Raw genomic sequence first — 18,023 nt, forward strand, 5'->3', positions numbered from 1 at the left:
TTGAGGGTATAAAGGATCAGATCCATCCAATTTCATTGAATAAATTCCTATATGCTGCCAGTTTGTGCTTTTGGAATGATGAGCCAGACTTAGATATCTTGGTAGACCGACTTATCGATGCACAGAATATCCAAGTAAGTATTTACATCTTTTTCATATGAATCTTGCCTCTTTCTACATCACCTAGTTTGTTATCTTTCTAATTTCTTTTAAAGAGCAACAATTATCAGTATAATTTTCACGCCCCGGCCCATCTGATTAAATACGAGAAATACTATATGCAATGCATAACACATGACATCGTACGACACAAATGGGGACTTGTGTCATGGTTGGTCATTTCCACGACAACTAACACAGTCATCTAATTAAACAGATAATGAAATCCTCACAAGAACAAGTAAATATGTCTGAAAATGTAGCTGCCTACAATGTCAATATTGCAAGCGATAATCCTTAAAAGTCACATTAATAACCTTTGTCGAGAACAATTACTGTGTAATAAACTTGCACCTGTTGGTCCTAGTAGGATCAAGAACAAGTACTATGTAATAAACTTTGTATATTGAATGAATAATTGTTGTTACTCACTTCATGTTTTGTCTTACATATTTTTTCTTCTTACTATAACTATACAAATGATCATATGTTTTTAGACAATGAAATTAATGGTACTAATGAAGAGATGTGTTGCTTCGTTAATATTCCCTTGTGAACCATTGTACGATCCTTTCCTTACAGACATTCTTTCCAACTAACAGACACAACTTTCTAACAACAGCTCCCCCTAATTGTTTAAGTCTTGTTCTTTGAATCTTCATGCTAGTCGCCTCATGTCCTTCCATTCTTCAAGTCAATGTCTCAAATATCCTTAATCTTTTCAATTTGAATTTCTTAAACTTGTCGATCATTGTGAAGCAATCTTCTTGTAGCTTCTTAATCTTCCTTATGTATTTTGACTTCCTTCTTCTGTTCTTGTGCTTCTTTCTCCGTTTGTTGTTTGAACCATTTTTCCTTTCTTTTCCCATAATCATTTTTTAAAGTGTCTAAACCAAAAAAAAAAAGTTGCATGGATGGGAATCCCTGGTACCATGTACCATTTGGTATTCGGAGCGCATACCGCATAAAACTCATGTCCGGTAAGTCACCATCCTCACACACGAGAATACGAGATCACAAGATATAGTTTCTCTACTTGTCTTTGACAAGTTTTGAACCTGTGATCTCTAGCCATGTAGCCTTCATCTGTTTACCATATGGTTATATGATGGCGGTACCACTAGTGTTTCACCCTATTGGTAAGTGTGTAAAACATTTTAATCTTAAACTATGCATAGTATAATTTTTCTTTTATCTCAATTTCTATATCTTTTGCGGAGGCTAAATATTATTTAAAAAGCATATTTCTAAAACAATTGGCTAACAATTTTGTTGTTTACAATCATTTTATTAAAATCCTTGACAATAACACACTTACACACCCAACCTTTTGAAAAGTGTTGTTACTTGCGTTTAGCTCAATGATTAAGGAGTTTTCTATTTAGTGGTTTACTGACTATATTTTTAGAGGTGAGAGTTCGAATATTGTCAAATATAAATTTGGTACGAGATCTTAATTATGCTATATTCATTAGGATTGAGAAAGCAAATATTATAACGCATAGCCATAATTTGAGTCTTAGAAAAAAAGAATTACAAGTGTTTTTCATTTGAAACTATTATCTTGTTTTTTACTTAATATACCTAATAATTAAAAACTTAATACATTTAGTTTTTTTCAATTAATATGCAAAAATAATAGTCAATTACCTATCTTATATATATATATTTATTCATTCAATCACATTTAATAATTAAAAAAAAACATGTCTAATGACACATTTTTTATAAAAAATTTTATCGTTAAATAAAAAGTCTCTCGATAAAAACCTAAAAAAAGAGAACTGTGTCACTTTTTTTTTTGCGGCCCCTTTTTTTTTAACTATGACATGGTTGATCCTCTATCTCCTTCGGAGGGTGTTTGGGTTAGCTTTTATTTTGTTGCTTATGTTTATATTTTATAAGTAGCTTATTACTGTTTTTAATAAGTTTATAAGATTTTATTTTAATTTTAAAAGAAAAAGAAAAGATACTTTAAGCTTTTGTTATAGAGCTTTATTTATTTATTTTCTTCTTAAAAATGGTTTTTATAAACTAAACCTAAAAAGGTAAAACAAACACCTAAAGCAAAAAAGCCAAACACCCTCAAAATCCAAAACAATAATCTCAAATTTCTTCTTCTTCTCCTTTGCAAGCCTTCTGCTTGTGACAGTGGCATCTCTCTGTTTTCGTTGACCGCCTATTTGGCCGGTGTAACCGTCTCTATTCTTCTTCTTTATCTGATCGGTGGTGATGGTTTTTCTTGAGCCGTTAAAGTCTCTACTTCTTTTTTTGGGGGAAAAAAATAGGGTTTCTTCACTGGTTCGCGATTCGCTGATCAACGAACGGTATGCTCTCCATCACTTTCTCCGATCGAATTTATTTTCTGTTTTTTCCTGACTTCCTGATTGAAATACTAACGTTTAAAATGTCTGTGAAATGATCGAAAAACGGTTTGGATATCTTGTTGTCGATAACGGCGAACAAAAATGTTTTTTTTTTTTTCTACTTTCTGTTGTTTGGTAACGGCAAACAGATTTTCTGATAGGTTGTATAAAAAGGCGATTGAACGGCCTGAAAAAAAATAAAAAAATCTGAAAAACGGGGATTGGAAACGGCAATCGGAAAAACTGTGACTGAATCGAAGTGACTGAAAAACGGCGGTCCGGCAAAGTATGTAATCTATTTTGTAATAGGCTTTATATATACTACTTTTTTTTAATATTTATTGTATAATTAATAAATGATTGGGCCCCATGTTATTTATGAATTAAAATATTAAGATGTTGAGAAATTTTATACCTAAGCGTAGGTACATGACAGTCATACATTCCCATTCCTCACACTAGAGTGAAGGCCCGTACACTAGAGTGAAGGCCCGTGCGATGCACGGCTACGTCTATATTGTTATGTGATTTACGTTTTAGATAATGTAACTTTATTGTTAGACCACTTATCTGGATACTGATAATGATTATGCAGAACTGGTTCTTGATGAGTGATAGGATATCTATAGTTTGATACTACTCAACCTCAACTAAGAACCATACCAACGATACTTATATGCATCTATTATCTATAGCAGACCCAATTTTAGATAGCACGGAACACGTTATTAAAATCTAGATTTTTTTACAGAAGTTTCTATTAAACTTCATCCTTAAGAGGTCATTTTAATAAGAGTGTGTTGGGTAATGGGTCTAAGTGAGTAAAAACATTAAATAGAAGGTGTACCTGAGCTTGTCCATCCAAAATTTCCGGCGCAGTCATCTTGTTAACTTTACCTTAGTCTCATCAAATAATACAATCACGGTATGGGCAGTAGCATCTTTGATATGGAGGTGAACCCGAAACCTGGCATTTCAAAGTTTAAGCAAAATACACATAGCCCACATTTAGTTTTAGTCTTTAACCCCACTACCAAACAGAGACAGAGCATCTGAATGTAAGAAATCGTGCGTTTATATATTGGATACCATACAACTAATACTTTGAATTAAAAAGGCGGTTCATGTTTATAAAAGGCAAGACAAACATGCAGGGTTATAACACAACTTCAAATGGAAGTAGATTTGACTTCAAATGGAAGTAGATTTGTAGTGTATGCTAGACCCCATGTCATACAACTTTAGCATAAAATAAGTGAAATGCACGTTCTATAACATATACCTAGACTAATATGGTTTCAAGTCAACATAATCAAGTATATTAAGTGTAGCACTTTAGATACACCTTGCACGTGGGTTGGAAGCCCCCTTCTAACACGCATCGCACCAAACGTGTGATTGTTACGACCAAGGCCATTTCGACACTTACCATTGGTACATGTACAATTGTACCAACTGTTTTCATGTGAACATAAAATATCTCAATTGTTAACTTAAAGGTGGCATCACACAGGATTTGGAACGCAACACCTCATAAGAGTGTAATGGTAACATGTGTAAATCTGTTAGAGAAAGCTTCCCACTTACACTGTTTCTTCTATCGCGTGCCTAATTCAATGCTTCTTCAAGTGTTTCTGCCTCTGCCGACACTCCATGATTAGACTCGCTCAAATTGACATCCCTACAATCCAAATCCATTAAGGCTGATATGTAAAACAACCCATTCAAATGACCTCATTACATGCAATTTAGGATAGTTATGGCTATACATTAACCGATATGAGGAGCATGATGGATGATATTAATTGTTGCATCAACCCTGTCATTTACGTAATGGATAATATTAATTGCTGCATAATCTACTCTTTCTTTTATGTAAAGTCATCATCAAATATATGTAGTATAGTTAACAAAGTAATTAACCCTATTAACTACACATGATGAAGCGGCAAGAATGCGCTAAATTGCGTCAAGAATGTGCTAAATTCTTCCACCACCATGATAGAACTTTTATATATATATATAGATATATGTATATTGTCTAATAAAATAAACCACTCTTTTTTATCCTTAAACTTTTGGCTTTTTAAAAACCAAAAATACCCTTCTTTATTCACTAATTGAAACATCTCCAACTAATATAACTATAATACAATTAATCAAATAATTTACGGTTTAAATCCCCAACACTTAAAATAACTACAATACAACATTTAACATCAATTACTTTTACATTCACCATCATCGTCGCCCCCATCACCGTCCCCACTCCCCCCCCCCCCCACCCCCCACCCACCGTCACCACCACCGCCTCCGCATTCACCATCACTACCGCCGCCGCATTGCGCGGGCATAACTGCATAAGTTAGTATATATATTATATATAGGGTAGAGATCTTGAAAGATGCTTAGTTATACAACCCATCATGGCATCTAAAGCTGGCATAACAGGTCACACGAAACCTGTTAAGACACGAACCTGTTAAGACACGAATCTGTTAAGGTCAAACACGAACACGACCTGTTAACTAATCGTGTCATTTTTTTCAAACACGAACACGACACGAAAATTAACAGGTGCACCTGTTAAGGAACCTGTTAACATGTATATTATAGAATTTTTGACTAATATTGAAAAAAAACCTTAAGGATACAAAAATTCTTACAAATTCCAACTATTATATAGCGACAATAATCCTTACATTACAAAAGTTCATAAACATCTTACCTTATAAAAATCATATATCAAATCATAATATCAATTCTTGGTATTTTATATATATGTATAATCTTAACATGTCTTAACAGCTCCTAACAGGTCCGGATCTGTTAAGACACGAATCTTAACCAGTCTTAACAGGTTCAGACCTGTTAAGAACAGATCGTGTCGTGTCGTATTAACAGGTTCCGTGTCACAATTGCCAGCCTTAACGACATCACATACTGATTTGGGGGTTCTATACCTAAGTTTGGGTACATGACAGCCAATCATTCCCATTCTTCATAGGTAGAGATTTTGATAGAAAGTTTTTGAGGAAAAGTAGCACAAAGGTTCGTTTTGATATTTTTTAGCTTTATTTGATTTTTTTTTTTTTAATTTTTTCATTCGTCTTTTTATTAACTCATTACAAGAAAATATAAATATAAATTTTCTTATTCCAGTAAGTGAGCTATGCATCTAAGTGTACGGTATGGGTTTCACCCTTAAGGGTATTAATAAAGGGTATTAATAAAGGGTAGCTGGTGGGATAGGTCATAAGAGGGGATTGGTCATAGGGGGTGATGGGGTGATCAACCTAAAGTGCTTCGCCCTTTACCGTCATGGCTCCGCCATAGAATGACAGGCTTCGCCTATAGCTTACGGGCTACGCCCTTTTTTAAAATAAAATTTAGTTTTTAAATATTGTTTCTTTGGAATTACTTAATTAAAAGAGAGTGAAAAATTGAAAACAAGAAATAAAAAATCATAAAACATCAAAAACGAACTTTTTTTACCTTCTCTCCTTAATGTGCATTCTCTTTTCAACTCTATCCTATATGTATTTATATATATATATATACGGGAATACGGGGAAGGGAATATATATATATATTATATATTAAATATATAATATATATATATTATGTATATTCACGTTTTCAGAAAAAAGAGTTAAATTTTGATAAAGGTAAAGATATCACCTGTGTAAGAATTGTTGGGTTTACAAAAACTATAAACGAATCCTTACAAACTCAAATTTACAAACTGACGTAGCAAATTAGATTGACCAACTATATGCAAAGCTCTTTCTTTTTCTTTATTCTCTCAAGTCATGTAATGTTACACATTATTTTGTAACAATTTGTTTAAAATTTGTTTGTATACATAACATTACTTTATTCTTATTATTTGTAGAAATTTATTCATAGTCCTATGTTATATGTTTTTAAGCCCAAAATACTTTAAGATTAATTTTAAGGTTAATTAGCGGATCCACAGTTAGGTGGTGGGTTTTTAGTTTTTACTATTTGATTGATATATGTATAAACTTTTTTTTGAATTGCAAAGTTAACTGAGTGTCATGGCTGGCAGGAAAAGTTCGAAGCAATCCCACAACTTTCACTTGAAGACATAAAACAGGGGACACAAAACTTCAGTGATGACAAGTGTGTTGGCAAGGGAAAAGACTGGAAGCTATATGAAGGAGAGTTTCCAGATGCTAAGGCTGATGGATATGCAACCGCTCTTGTTAAGCGGTGGGACAAAAAGTCTCGTGAAGCGAGTAATGAATTTTTGGCAGAGCGTAGAGTGCTTTCCCAGTATAAGAGCGGAGACAAAAACAATCATGATGTTTATGCTATTGTTTGTATTGAGGGCTACTGTAATGAAATGAATGAAAAGATCATTGTTTATGAGCATGGGTATAACAGAAGTCTTGATGAACATCTGGACAATGCTAGTTTTAGTTGGGTGAAACGCCTCAAATTATGCATGGATGTTGCACGGGTATTGGATTCAGTAAATATTGATGGTATTGTGCTGAAACAAATCAAAAGTAGTCGCATTCTAGTAAATAGTGATTGGGATGGTAAAGTTTCTAATTTGGAGTTGAGCCTGATCAAGGTCCCAACATGGAGAAAACAAGAGTTGGCATATTACTACGAAACCAATGAAATTCTTGCTGTTTTACTGGAGATACTGTGTGGGAGATTGGATAGGGGCAAGAGTTATTCCGAGCCTTTATTGTATTTGGCTGAAAGACACTTAGGTGAAAAAGAAAATCTTGATGAGTTGGTATTTGAGGGGATAAAGGAAAAGATTGCTCCCGAATCATTGAATCTATTCACCGAGATTGTCAAGAACTTCTTCAATACGCCTGTAAGCCCAGGAAACGTGGGACATGTACTTCAGGATGCATACTTGGAACAAGTAAGTGTTTTCCTACTTGTAGAAGAATTTGGTAGAAAACCTGGTTTCATGGAAAGTTAATTTTGGTCATAAAATTTTCCAATCTATTTGCAAGTGTCACCAATGACCAAACGTATGTGTAGTGATAGAGTTTTTTTTTCCTTTTTTAAATTAACTAATTATATCAATTACTAGATTAACAAAATATAATTAAGATAATTGTTTGTTATATATAAAATATAATAATTCATAATATATTTCATTTGAAAACTTTAGAAATGAATTTAAATTTACAAGTTCAATAATTTAAATTCAATATTTAAGAAACAATTAAACAAAAAAAAAATCTTTGAAGTAATCATACAAATCACAAATTTACTAATACTATATAAAAAATAAACTGTAGCTGTGTAATTGATAATGATTTCATTTTTCATCAAAAGTTTCAAATAATTCTTAATCTTAACTCTTGGAAAAAAGAAATATAATTTACCGTGAGTTCATGAATTGAACAAAAGTTCTAAATATAATATTAGATTTGCATCATTAATCGAATTAGCCATAAAAAAAAACAAAATCAATAAAAAAGAATCTCATATAATTTACTTCTGTAAGGTTTTGATTGGGAAAAATATAGTGTAATCAAAGGAGCATATCTTGGGATGACCTTTATAAATGGTGATATTTCATAAAAAATACTCATTCGATCTTAAATTTAACAGGGTGTCATATTAATTAGCATCACATCTTTAATATATGGTTCAAATTTTATTCACTTAAAATAACTAATGTTTAATAAGTAATTACAATATGGCATGACACATGACATAATTAAATAAAATAAAATAATATTTTGAGAAAAAAATAAATCAAATAATAAGATAAAGTAACATCTAAGCATAAATCTTATTTGTCAATCAACTAATAATGTCACTTAAGCTCATATATCATCTCTTGATTATATAGAGACATAAAATTTCCCAAATAACTAATTGATATTTAACTTCTTTTTTTATATATATAAAATATCTAAACACACGGTTTTAATTAGCTGTGAACATTTACACTCAAATCTTCCCAAACTGAAAACATATACTTTGCACAAGGAAATCAAAAATTAAAAATAAACAAAAATCGAAAAATCATGCAAGAAACAAATAATGAAACACCCTTCCCCCAACTACCATCCAAACAAAAAAGAAAACAAAAAAATTCAAATCAGTACTTGAGAAAGCTTGCCTTGGAGTCAAGGTTGAGTTGAGCAAAGTTGCAAAACACGAGAAAACTTGCCCTGAGAATCAACATGTACTTCTGAAATGGGTTCAAAAAGTCATTAATAGTAATTCCTCGACCCTTAAGGCCCAAAATGTTGATTTTAGTATTTAGTTGAATCGGGTTTGCTATTCAAAATGGGGTAGCGGGCGCAACTTGTTGCCCGACTACCTGCCATTGTAATGTAATGACTTCTTGTAATTATAATTTAAAAAGATTCAAATGAGAAAAAAAAATCAGGATGCAACGTGCATCCTAAACAAAAAGACAAAAAAAAGAAAACCAACACAGTATGCGACGTAATAAAATCCGAATACTAGTCACTTGTCTCACTATTAATTAATAAAGGTAGTAATGTAGTACTCTTTCCGCCCCGTTAAAAAGTGTCCTATTTTGAATATTCAAAGTTTTATATTTTAAACTTTTACTTTATATATATTTATTTGTGTTATATAAAACTTGAAGAAAATTATATCGATGAAGACACTTCTAAGACACATATCAATTCATGTAACTTTCATCAAGTATTATCCAACACAAAGAAAATTAGTTAAAGTCAAAGTCTATGTAGTCAATTTCGGTGATATACCAGGGGTATACCTGTGGTATTTCGGTTTTCGGTCCTCCGCTGGTATACCGGTCAGATTTCTGTCCAAAATTTCGGTACCGGGATTTTTGGTGAAATTTACCGAAATCTCACCGAAATAGGTCAAATTTTGGTCCAAATTTCGATGGTATACCAGTATTCAGTTTTATTTATTTTTTTTATTTTTTGTTGTCCAAACTTAAAAATAACATAAGAAACACTAATTTTTACAAGTATTGACACTAATCTATCAAGTATTGACACTATTAAGCTTGACTTTTGATATTTAGATGAATTGATATGTGTATAAAAATAACTTAACAAAATTGCTATTTGTGTATAATTGCAATTGTTTTGGTATATATATCTATACTATCTAATAAAACAAACCACCATTTTTTCCCTTAAACTTTCTACCTTTGAAAAACCAAAAATACCCTTCTCCTTTATTCGCTAATTTAAACATCTCTATCTAATATACCTATAATACCCTTAATGCAATAATTACCCTTAATACCCTTAATGAAATAATTTACAGTATAGATCCCCAACACTTAGGGACTGCCTGGTTGGATGTATTTGGGGGTGAGGAATGGGTAAGATAATCGATAATAATGCTTGGTTTTAAAAAAAGTGGGTAATCAATACTGAAAGTGGGTAATGACCCATTATAGGATACTTTGGGGGGAATTACTATCAATACCCCACTCCGTCTCTCACACTATTAATCATCTGTCCTTCTCTCATCCACATCCTTGTTTTACTCTTTTGTTTTATCTCTCATCCTCATCTGCTTTCCAACTTCCTCCCATCAAAAAGTTATCACTCCAACTTCCTCCCATCAAAAAACCCCATTCTTCATTGATGATATTTTAATCAAAAATTATCACCCCAACTTCCTCCCATCAAAAAACCCCATTCTTCATTGATGATCTTTTTATCTCTGATAAATAACCGACCCGATATCACCCGCTCGAGTCTGTGAATGAATTGAACCGGAGGTCAGCAAGAGATAAACTGTTATTGCCATTATTGGGCTCAGAATGTATAGCATTCCAACAGGGTTCTCCTGATGATGGTTTGGTGGTGGTACGTGAAGAGTTAGTGGCGGTTGTCCATGTGGTTTCAAAGCTGGAGCTTGTGCTTTGGAGGTCGTTGGCGATGTCGTTGATCGGGTGGTTCCATTGTGAGTATGACAAGATCGATGAAGAGATTACATTTTTATATATATATATATATAATATTTTTAATGAGGAATGACTACATCTTTCATACGGTGACTGTGATATGAAGAAAAACACACAAGCAATATCTTGTTTTGGGGAAAAAACAAACAACCTTAAGTTATGTTGTTCTGGTATTTTATGTTCGTACTTGGTTCATGTTTTGAGATCTTGTATTATGGTTGTTTAAATTATTTCTTGTTATGATTTCCTTTTGTTATTATAGAGTATTAATTAGAACCAAGCAATATGAATGGTAATGATAATGATTCTTTGTGTAAACCAAACAATACTAATGCAATGTTAGTATTCCTTGGTATTTCATTGCATTCCCTTTCCCTTTTCCATTCCCCACTTTGAACCAAGCACACCCTTAAAATAACTACAATACCACCTTTAACATCAACTACTTTTACATTCACCACAGTCGTTGCCCCCATCACCGTCTGCCCCCACCACAACCTCCTCCGCCATCACCTCCCCCACCGCCAACGACGCATTGCCCGGGCATAAGTCTAGTGATTATATATAATATTTTGCATAATATTAAAATTATCGAAATCCCACTGAAATCCCACCGAAAAAACTGACATTTCAAATACCGGTCCTAGACTAAAACACCGGAATTTCAGTCCTTATCTACTTAGGTCAAAGTTAGGAAAGTTAGAATTTGAAAATTCAAAACTTGACATTTCTAGTAGGACAGTGGGAGTAATTGATTTATGATTTTATATTTTTTGCAACAATATATACATGGGAAAAGGGAATAAGGTTGTCCGACACCTCAGCTTAGGTGTGGAACCCCTCACATACGAATATTTTATTATTTATTGTTTAATGAATAAATGCTTGGGCCCCAATGATTTTTATGGTTTAAAAAATTAATATGTGAGTGTCCCGCATCTAAGCTTAGGTTCCTAACAGCCTTATGTTCCCATCCCCCGTATATATATATATATATATATATTGGTTTTTGATATGATTTGACATGTGTCGGGAACTTTTTGACGGGTTTTAATTCAAAGTATATCATTGCTCTAGCTAGATACAATATATATTTGAAATTAATTACTGTACTAATAAAGTGTCATGATTCACAGAAATACGTTGAAGAAAGCCCACAAATTTCACTAAAAATCGTAGAATCAGCAACACATAACTTTAGTGATGAGAAGTGCATTGGTGAGGGAAGATACTGGAAGCTATATGAAGGAGAATTTTTACATGCCAATGGTAATGGACACACCACCGCGCTTGTGAAACGATGGGATAGCAAGTCAAGTGAAGGCCGAAATCTATTTTTCAAAGAGCTTAAATTTCATTTCTTGTGTATAAAGAATGAGAACGTTGTTGCTATTGAAGGCTATTGTAGTGAAAAGGGTGAAACAATCATTGTTTATGAGCATGCGTATAACAGAAGCCTCAATAAGGATTTGGATGACACTAGTTTAAGTTGGGCAAAACGCTTCAATATAGGCATCGATGTAGCAAGGGCATTATATCCAACTAACCCGCCAGCGATGATAGATAGAGACTTCAGAAGTGATAGCATTCTAATAGATTGTTATTGGAATGCTAAAGTTTCACTGGGCTATGTTGACCCACAGCGCCAAGAATCAGGTTTGTATAATAGTGTATATTCACTTGGTGTGGTTTTATTGGAGATGTTGTGCGGGAGATTGGCGTGGCCAGAGGGATGTGAAGATCATTCTCAGTCTTTAGTTCCTTTGGTTCAAAGACACTACAAGGATAAAGGGAATATTGATGAGTTGGTGTTTGAGGGTCTCAAGGAGCAGATTGTTCCAGAATCATTAATTGCATATCAGGAGGTTGCCCTGCAATGCATATCAGAGACAGAGGAGGGGAAGTCGGTCGTAGAAGAGATGATAGAACGGCTTAAGAATGCTCTAGATGCACAAGTAAGTGGTTTCTACTTCGGATATATAATCTGATGCAAAAACATACTTATATAGGTAAAATGATATTTCTAACAAAATAGTTTAAATGTGGGATTAAATGTATAGGTAGAATATGAGATTTGGGGCAACAAAGTGCCGAAAGAGTATAAAGAGTTGAAGGAATACATTCTGTGGTCAAGAACTCCTACCGAAGTGAAAGAGGATTTATATGACATTCTCACTAATGGAATCCTCCTTCAACAAGGCACAGTGGTAATAATTATCTCGATTCTATATTATTTATCATGTATAATCCAATTTATATAAATTAGACCTCCCTATATTAATGAATAATTCACGCCTATCAACGTAAAAGGAAAAAAAAAAGTTGATGTTTACTTTGTCAATCCTTTTCATATTTTTATGTGAATAATTTGGTTATTGTAAAGACTTCCAATTGCAAACTGAGAAAATTAATCGCAACTATCTACATACTCTTACAAAATAAATCAGTGTTTTTCTTCTTTTCTATATGTATTTGTGAAATAAAAAATATATATTATACACGGTTTACTATAAAAGTATTATATGTAGTAGTTAATTGCATGTATATATACTACTGAGAAGCCAACCATATTTAACCTTAGATAAGCCTAAAGTTATTGTTTATTTATTGGTCCCTATATATATTATGAAAACGAAGATGAAGATCGATATTATTGCTATGATATAAAAGGCGAATTTTTATTTATAAGATAGTTGGACAAAATTTTAGTCCAGAATATATAGTACAATCGAAGTTACATGGGGTTCAACTTCTTTGTCACCTATAACAGTGGTTTACGCTTGGCGCCAATGGAGAAAGAACTGAAATGATATCAGCAATGACATTTTCATACAAAAACCGTTCATCACGCAAATGGCAATCGATTCCAAAATCAAGGTTCTTCTCTTTTTACATTGGTCAATCGTTTTTTTAATTTGTTTACAATTCTGGAATGAGCTTCCTGTAAATATATTGCTTCTATTGAATATGAAATTAAAGCTAATATCTACTACAACTCAATAACAATGTTTTTTCCACTAATGTGTGCAGATCTAAAAGACTAGGTTGTCCATAAATTTCTGCAACTTAGCCCTAAACAAATTAGTACTCTTTAAACAATAGAATACTAATACCTTATAGCCATATATGATAAACAGATACAGAAAGATGATGAATAATACACAGAATCGTATACTGACTCAGACGCAAAAAGTTAAGAACCCTAGCCCCAATTGTCTTACATATATATATATCAATATATGCCTCATCTTTAGAGACTTGTCATATTTAGTACCTGCAAAATAGAATAGTAAAAGATATAACCTCTAACTTGCCTACTTACCTGATTTGGCAGAATAAGCCCTTGGAGGTTATTAAACTTAAAAGTTTGACACAAAATATTATTATTATTTTAATATCCTCCCTCAAACTATTAAGTTTGAGTAGAACAAGAAAGGTAAACCCTTTTAAACATGTCACTCATATTGAGTTTCTTGTCAAGATCACAAAAGTGAGCATCTTCTAACCCTTAGTAAAAATATCTGCAACTTGATCATAAGAATCAATTTGATAGTATTGATCATACATGAACTTACTTTTAACAAGACGTAAGTCAATCTCAAAATATTTTGATTTTTCATGAAACACAGGATTAGCCGCTAATTGAATAGCAGAACTATTGTCACAGTACAGGAAGTAAGTTTGTCAAAATATTTGCAATCCATATAATTTCACAGGTAGCAGATGTCACGCAATATTCAGCTTCAGTGTGATCTGGATATAGTTGCTTGCTTCTTGCTGTTCCAGGAAAGTAAAGAATTTCCAACTTAAACACAAAAACCATAAAAAATTTCCTAGGACTAGGACATTTTGCCCAACATCAACATAAACACTAAGCTTCAAATCACAATAGTTTTCCAACTGAATAACAGAACCAAGACTTTTTTTTTTTAAGTACCAAGTACTCTTAAGGCGGCTTTAACATGTGACTGTTAGCCGTTCCCAAAAAAAAAATGTGACTGTAAAGGTGCATGCATATGTTGACTAAACAATGTAAGATATATCATAATATCAGGTCTAGTGTTGGTCAAATAAATAAATTTTCCAACCAACTTTTGATATGGAGTCACATCCTTAATATAGTTATCATCATACCTTTCTTGGTCATTTAACACAACATTTGCAGGTAAGTGGGTAGCCACTGCTTTGGCTGCCAATAACTCAAACTCATCCAAAAGTTTCAAACAATACTTTCTAGTCATACACACACCTTTAGCATTTTCTAAAACTTCAGTACCCAAAAAATATTTTAAAAGACTAAAGTCTTTTATTATGAATTTATTGCTCAAAAACTGTTTAAATTTATCAATTTCATCAACATTATCACCATTGATAACAATATCATCTACATAAACCAATAAAGCAATGAATCCATAATTAGTGTTTTTTAGCGTAAAGAGAATAATCATACATACTTTGGATAAAGCCATGTTCAGTCAATGCACTGGTAAGCTTAGCATTTTATTGCCTATAAGTTTGTTCAAGACCATATAAAGACTTACAAGTTTACATACTTTGTTAGGCCCATACTCGGAACAACCAAGACGAAGATCCATATAAACATCCACCATACAAAAAAGCATTGTAACATCAAGTTGAAACAATTTCCAACCTTTATTAATAGCCAAAATAATCAAACACCTTAATGTAACCAATTTGACCACATGACTGAAAGTCTCACCCTAATCAAAACCCCTCTCTTTAACTATAACCCTTAACCACTAACCTAGCCTTATACCTCTCAACCTCCCCTGAAGCTTTCTATGTGATTTTGTAAAACCATTAGGTATCATCTTTACGATACCATAATAAATTTATGGTCCTTGACAGTAATTTTATGGCCACCACTAATTTATTACATTTTGCTGTATAAATATGCTTTGTATTTTGATTTTTGTCCAACCTGAAATGCAACAAAATTACATATAAAGTATGCCTATTCCACAGTTGGACACGTTCAATCACAATTTAGACATACTACACATCCATTTATCACCTAACACTAGCGAATATATAGGTTAGACTTAATAAGTTATTTATACTTTTAAGATCTTATGACTATTGCAGGTTTAAGAAAGTAGCGCAAATATTGGATATTTCTAATTTGAAGATCCAAATCAGGATAAAAACTCAATTTTTAACTCCAGGCATCAAATATGGGGTTTATCTAGTCTTCAAGTTTTATCGATCAAGAAATTTTCGAGCAAGGGAGTATGTAAACCTAAGTTACAAAATGGGGAAATACAATTTACATTCGTATTTCGCTACACAGAGGGATGATGAATGGATGATGATTGAATTGCTTCGATTCTCAAATGACAAGAAAGATGTTGACTTTGATGCTATTTTGAAGAGCTTTTCACGATGCTATTGTGGAACTAACGTCATCTATGTTGAAGGCATCGAGTTTCGATCCATAAACAATGCAAGTTTAAATATTACTCTAATATCATTTTAGGTTATTTTGGTTTAAATTTTCAAACAAAGAGGCGATAAATATAAATTTGTGTTTAACTATGGTCTTACAATTTTTATGCAGGTTAATTATGGAGAAATTGGGAAGTCAAAACATGCCCAACAAATTTTGAAATCATCCTCGAACATTGACGAGGTGCAACAATCCTCTTGTTATTCCTTTAGAAAAACATAAAACTTTTGGAGAATTTGCATATTTTTATGGTTAAATTCTTATAACTATTTGATGCACAGATGTTCTGCATAAATGAGATGAACAGAAAGAAACATCTTAGGCTTTCACCAATGGAATTTTTATACGATTCATGTAATGCGAAGCCTTTTGATTTTAATCCTTCATCCCTGTCAAGGTTTGCATATTACTATAAACATATTTTCAATTCGTAACATCTTATTCTAACAACTAAAATTTCCCTTATGCACTTCAATTCTTAACTCTTGGAAGTTGTTGGAGTTTATTTTCTTGTGTTGGTCCTTAATAACAAATACCAATATTACATCAATAGTTGAACCATGAAATTCATTATTCATCTTTGATATATACATTACTAGGTATTCAAGAGAAGTATGTTCTCACATAATATTTTTCATGTAGATGCCAAGAGGTGGAGTTTTTACCACAACAAGTATTTGGTATCAAGTGCAAGATTGAAAGTCGAATGTTGTCACCAGATACAGATTATATGTGTTACCTCGTGTTCAAATTTTCAGAAAAATGTAATGGCTTGCATGGTCCAGTGATGATACGAGATGTACTCAACTGGAAAAACAAAGAGACTAGAATTCTTTATTTTAGATACCCGAGTCCATGGAATTTACATGATACTGATTGGGTTCCCAAACAAAGGAAAGACGGATGGATGGAGGTGATGGTGTGGAAATTCAACTCAAAGTCCAAGCTAAGAAACGATAATGTTCCAATGAATCTAAAACTGATAACTTATGATGGAACAATGTGTGGCCTTATAGTTTGCAGCCTTGAGATTCGGCCCAACTAAGAGCATGTATTTGAATAATTCACTTATGTTGTGTTCTTGGTATTCGTTGTACGTTTCACTTTTGGGAGAAGGCTTTTTGAACTTGCATTGTTACAATTGAGTTACCTCATAAACGTTTATATATGTGTTGTACTTCATTATTGTCCTCGATGAAATCTGAATTTATAATTTAATAGCTTCTTGAATTCCCACGTGTAATTAAGATCGTTGTTTTTTCGTTCCAAACTTTTCTACATAAAGGATATAGGGGTTTGCTAGGGCTGTATTTAGCATTTCCCTAATAAGATTTTTACATGAAATTATCATAATAGTTTCGGTTTAAAATTAAATTCTCATTATAATTAGAAGGGTAGAATCTATTCTATGCATGTGTGTAGCCGCCTTAAAGTGTTTCCTCCAATTCACAATAGTTGATATCAACAAAGTATACAACCATTCTTATCGATCTCTTTTAACTCAGCATGCCTTATAAAAAAAATTCCAATTTTTCTTTAGATTACAATTTTGTTTAGCCCTCATGTATCCCCAATTTAAGCCTTAAATTATCCATCCAAAATCAAGAATTTCATATTTGTCCAGTCTAAACTCAAAATCTATCATTTGTACCCAATCCATTAATTTAATCATTATTGAAACACTAAACATTTAGATAAAAATCAATTAATAATTACATTGACTAATTTGTCCTTTTATTTCAGTATCGAGCAACAAATCATCACTTTCTTTCGAAACCCGAAATCATCTACGATCCAAGCTTTCATTGAATTCATTTTAATATGTTGTTAAATGTTATCATTCATACAATATCGATCCATGGCATGCAATTAACACACTGTACATTTAGCCACTACAAAACCGGTATAAAGTCTATCTTGTACGAACACGAATATCCTAGTGAAGTGTTGATATATGTCTAATTCCATAATAATGAATAATATTCATATTCAATAGTAATCAAATATATGGTTTAGAATAACATTAAAATATATATTAAAATAAATTCAACGGAAGCTTGGATCACACTATCACAGAGAATTAGTGATGATTCAATCC

At 32.5% G+C, this 18,023-nt stretch overlaps 1 protein-coding gene across 1 annotated transcript; it reads left to right on the forward strand.

Annotated features, from left to right (window-relative positions):
• The first annotated feature begins 19 nt into the window (after positions 1-19).
• On the forward strand, positions 20-17,155 carry LOC122589040. Its single transcript, XM_043761279.1, has 9 exons — positions 20-134; positions 6,598-7,434; positions 11,595-12,413; positions 12,519-12,665; positions 13,229-13,335; positions 15,565-15,922; positions 16,037-16,108; positions 16,207-16,322; positions 16,568-17,155. Exons 2-9 carry the CDS (start codon positions 6,895-6,897, stop codon positions 16,968-16,970), a joined length of 2,562 nt encoding a protein of 853 aa, XP_043617214.1. The 5' UTR covers positions 20-134; positions 6,598-6,894; the 3' UTR covers positions 16,971-17,155.
• Positions 17,156-18,023: the final 868 nt, after the last annotated feature.

This window comes from Erigeron canadensis, chromosome 2, assembly GCF_010389155.1.
Source record: "Erigeron canadensis isolate Cc75 chromosome 2, C_canadensis_v1, whole genome shotgun sequence".
Lineage (NCBI taxonomy): Eukaryota > Viridiplantae > Streptophyta > Magnoliopsida > Asterales > Asteraceae > Erigeron > Erigeron canadensis.

Excerpts from the sequence above, each read along its gene's own strand:
- LOC122589040 (XM_043761279.1), top strand. The coding sequence starts at position 6,895 with ATGAATGAAAAGATCATTGTTTATGAGCATGGGTATAACAGAAGTCTT. Across the intron at positions 12,414-12,518 it reads AGAATGCTCTAGATGCACAA|GTAGAATATGAGATTTGGGG; the intron begins GTAAGTGGTTTC and ends TTAAATGTATAG. Across the intron at positions 15,923-16,036 it reads AGTTTCGATCCATAAACAAT|GTTAATTATGGAGAAATTGG; the intron begins GCAAGTTTAAAT and ends ATTTTTATGCAG.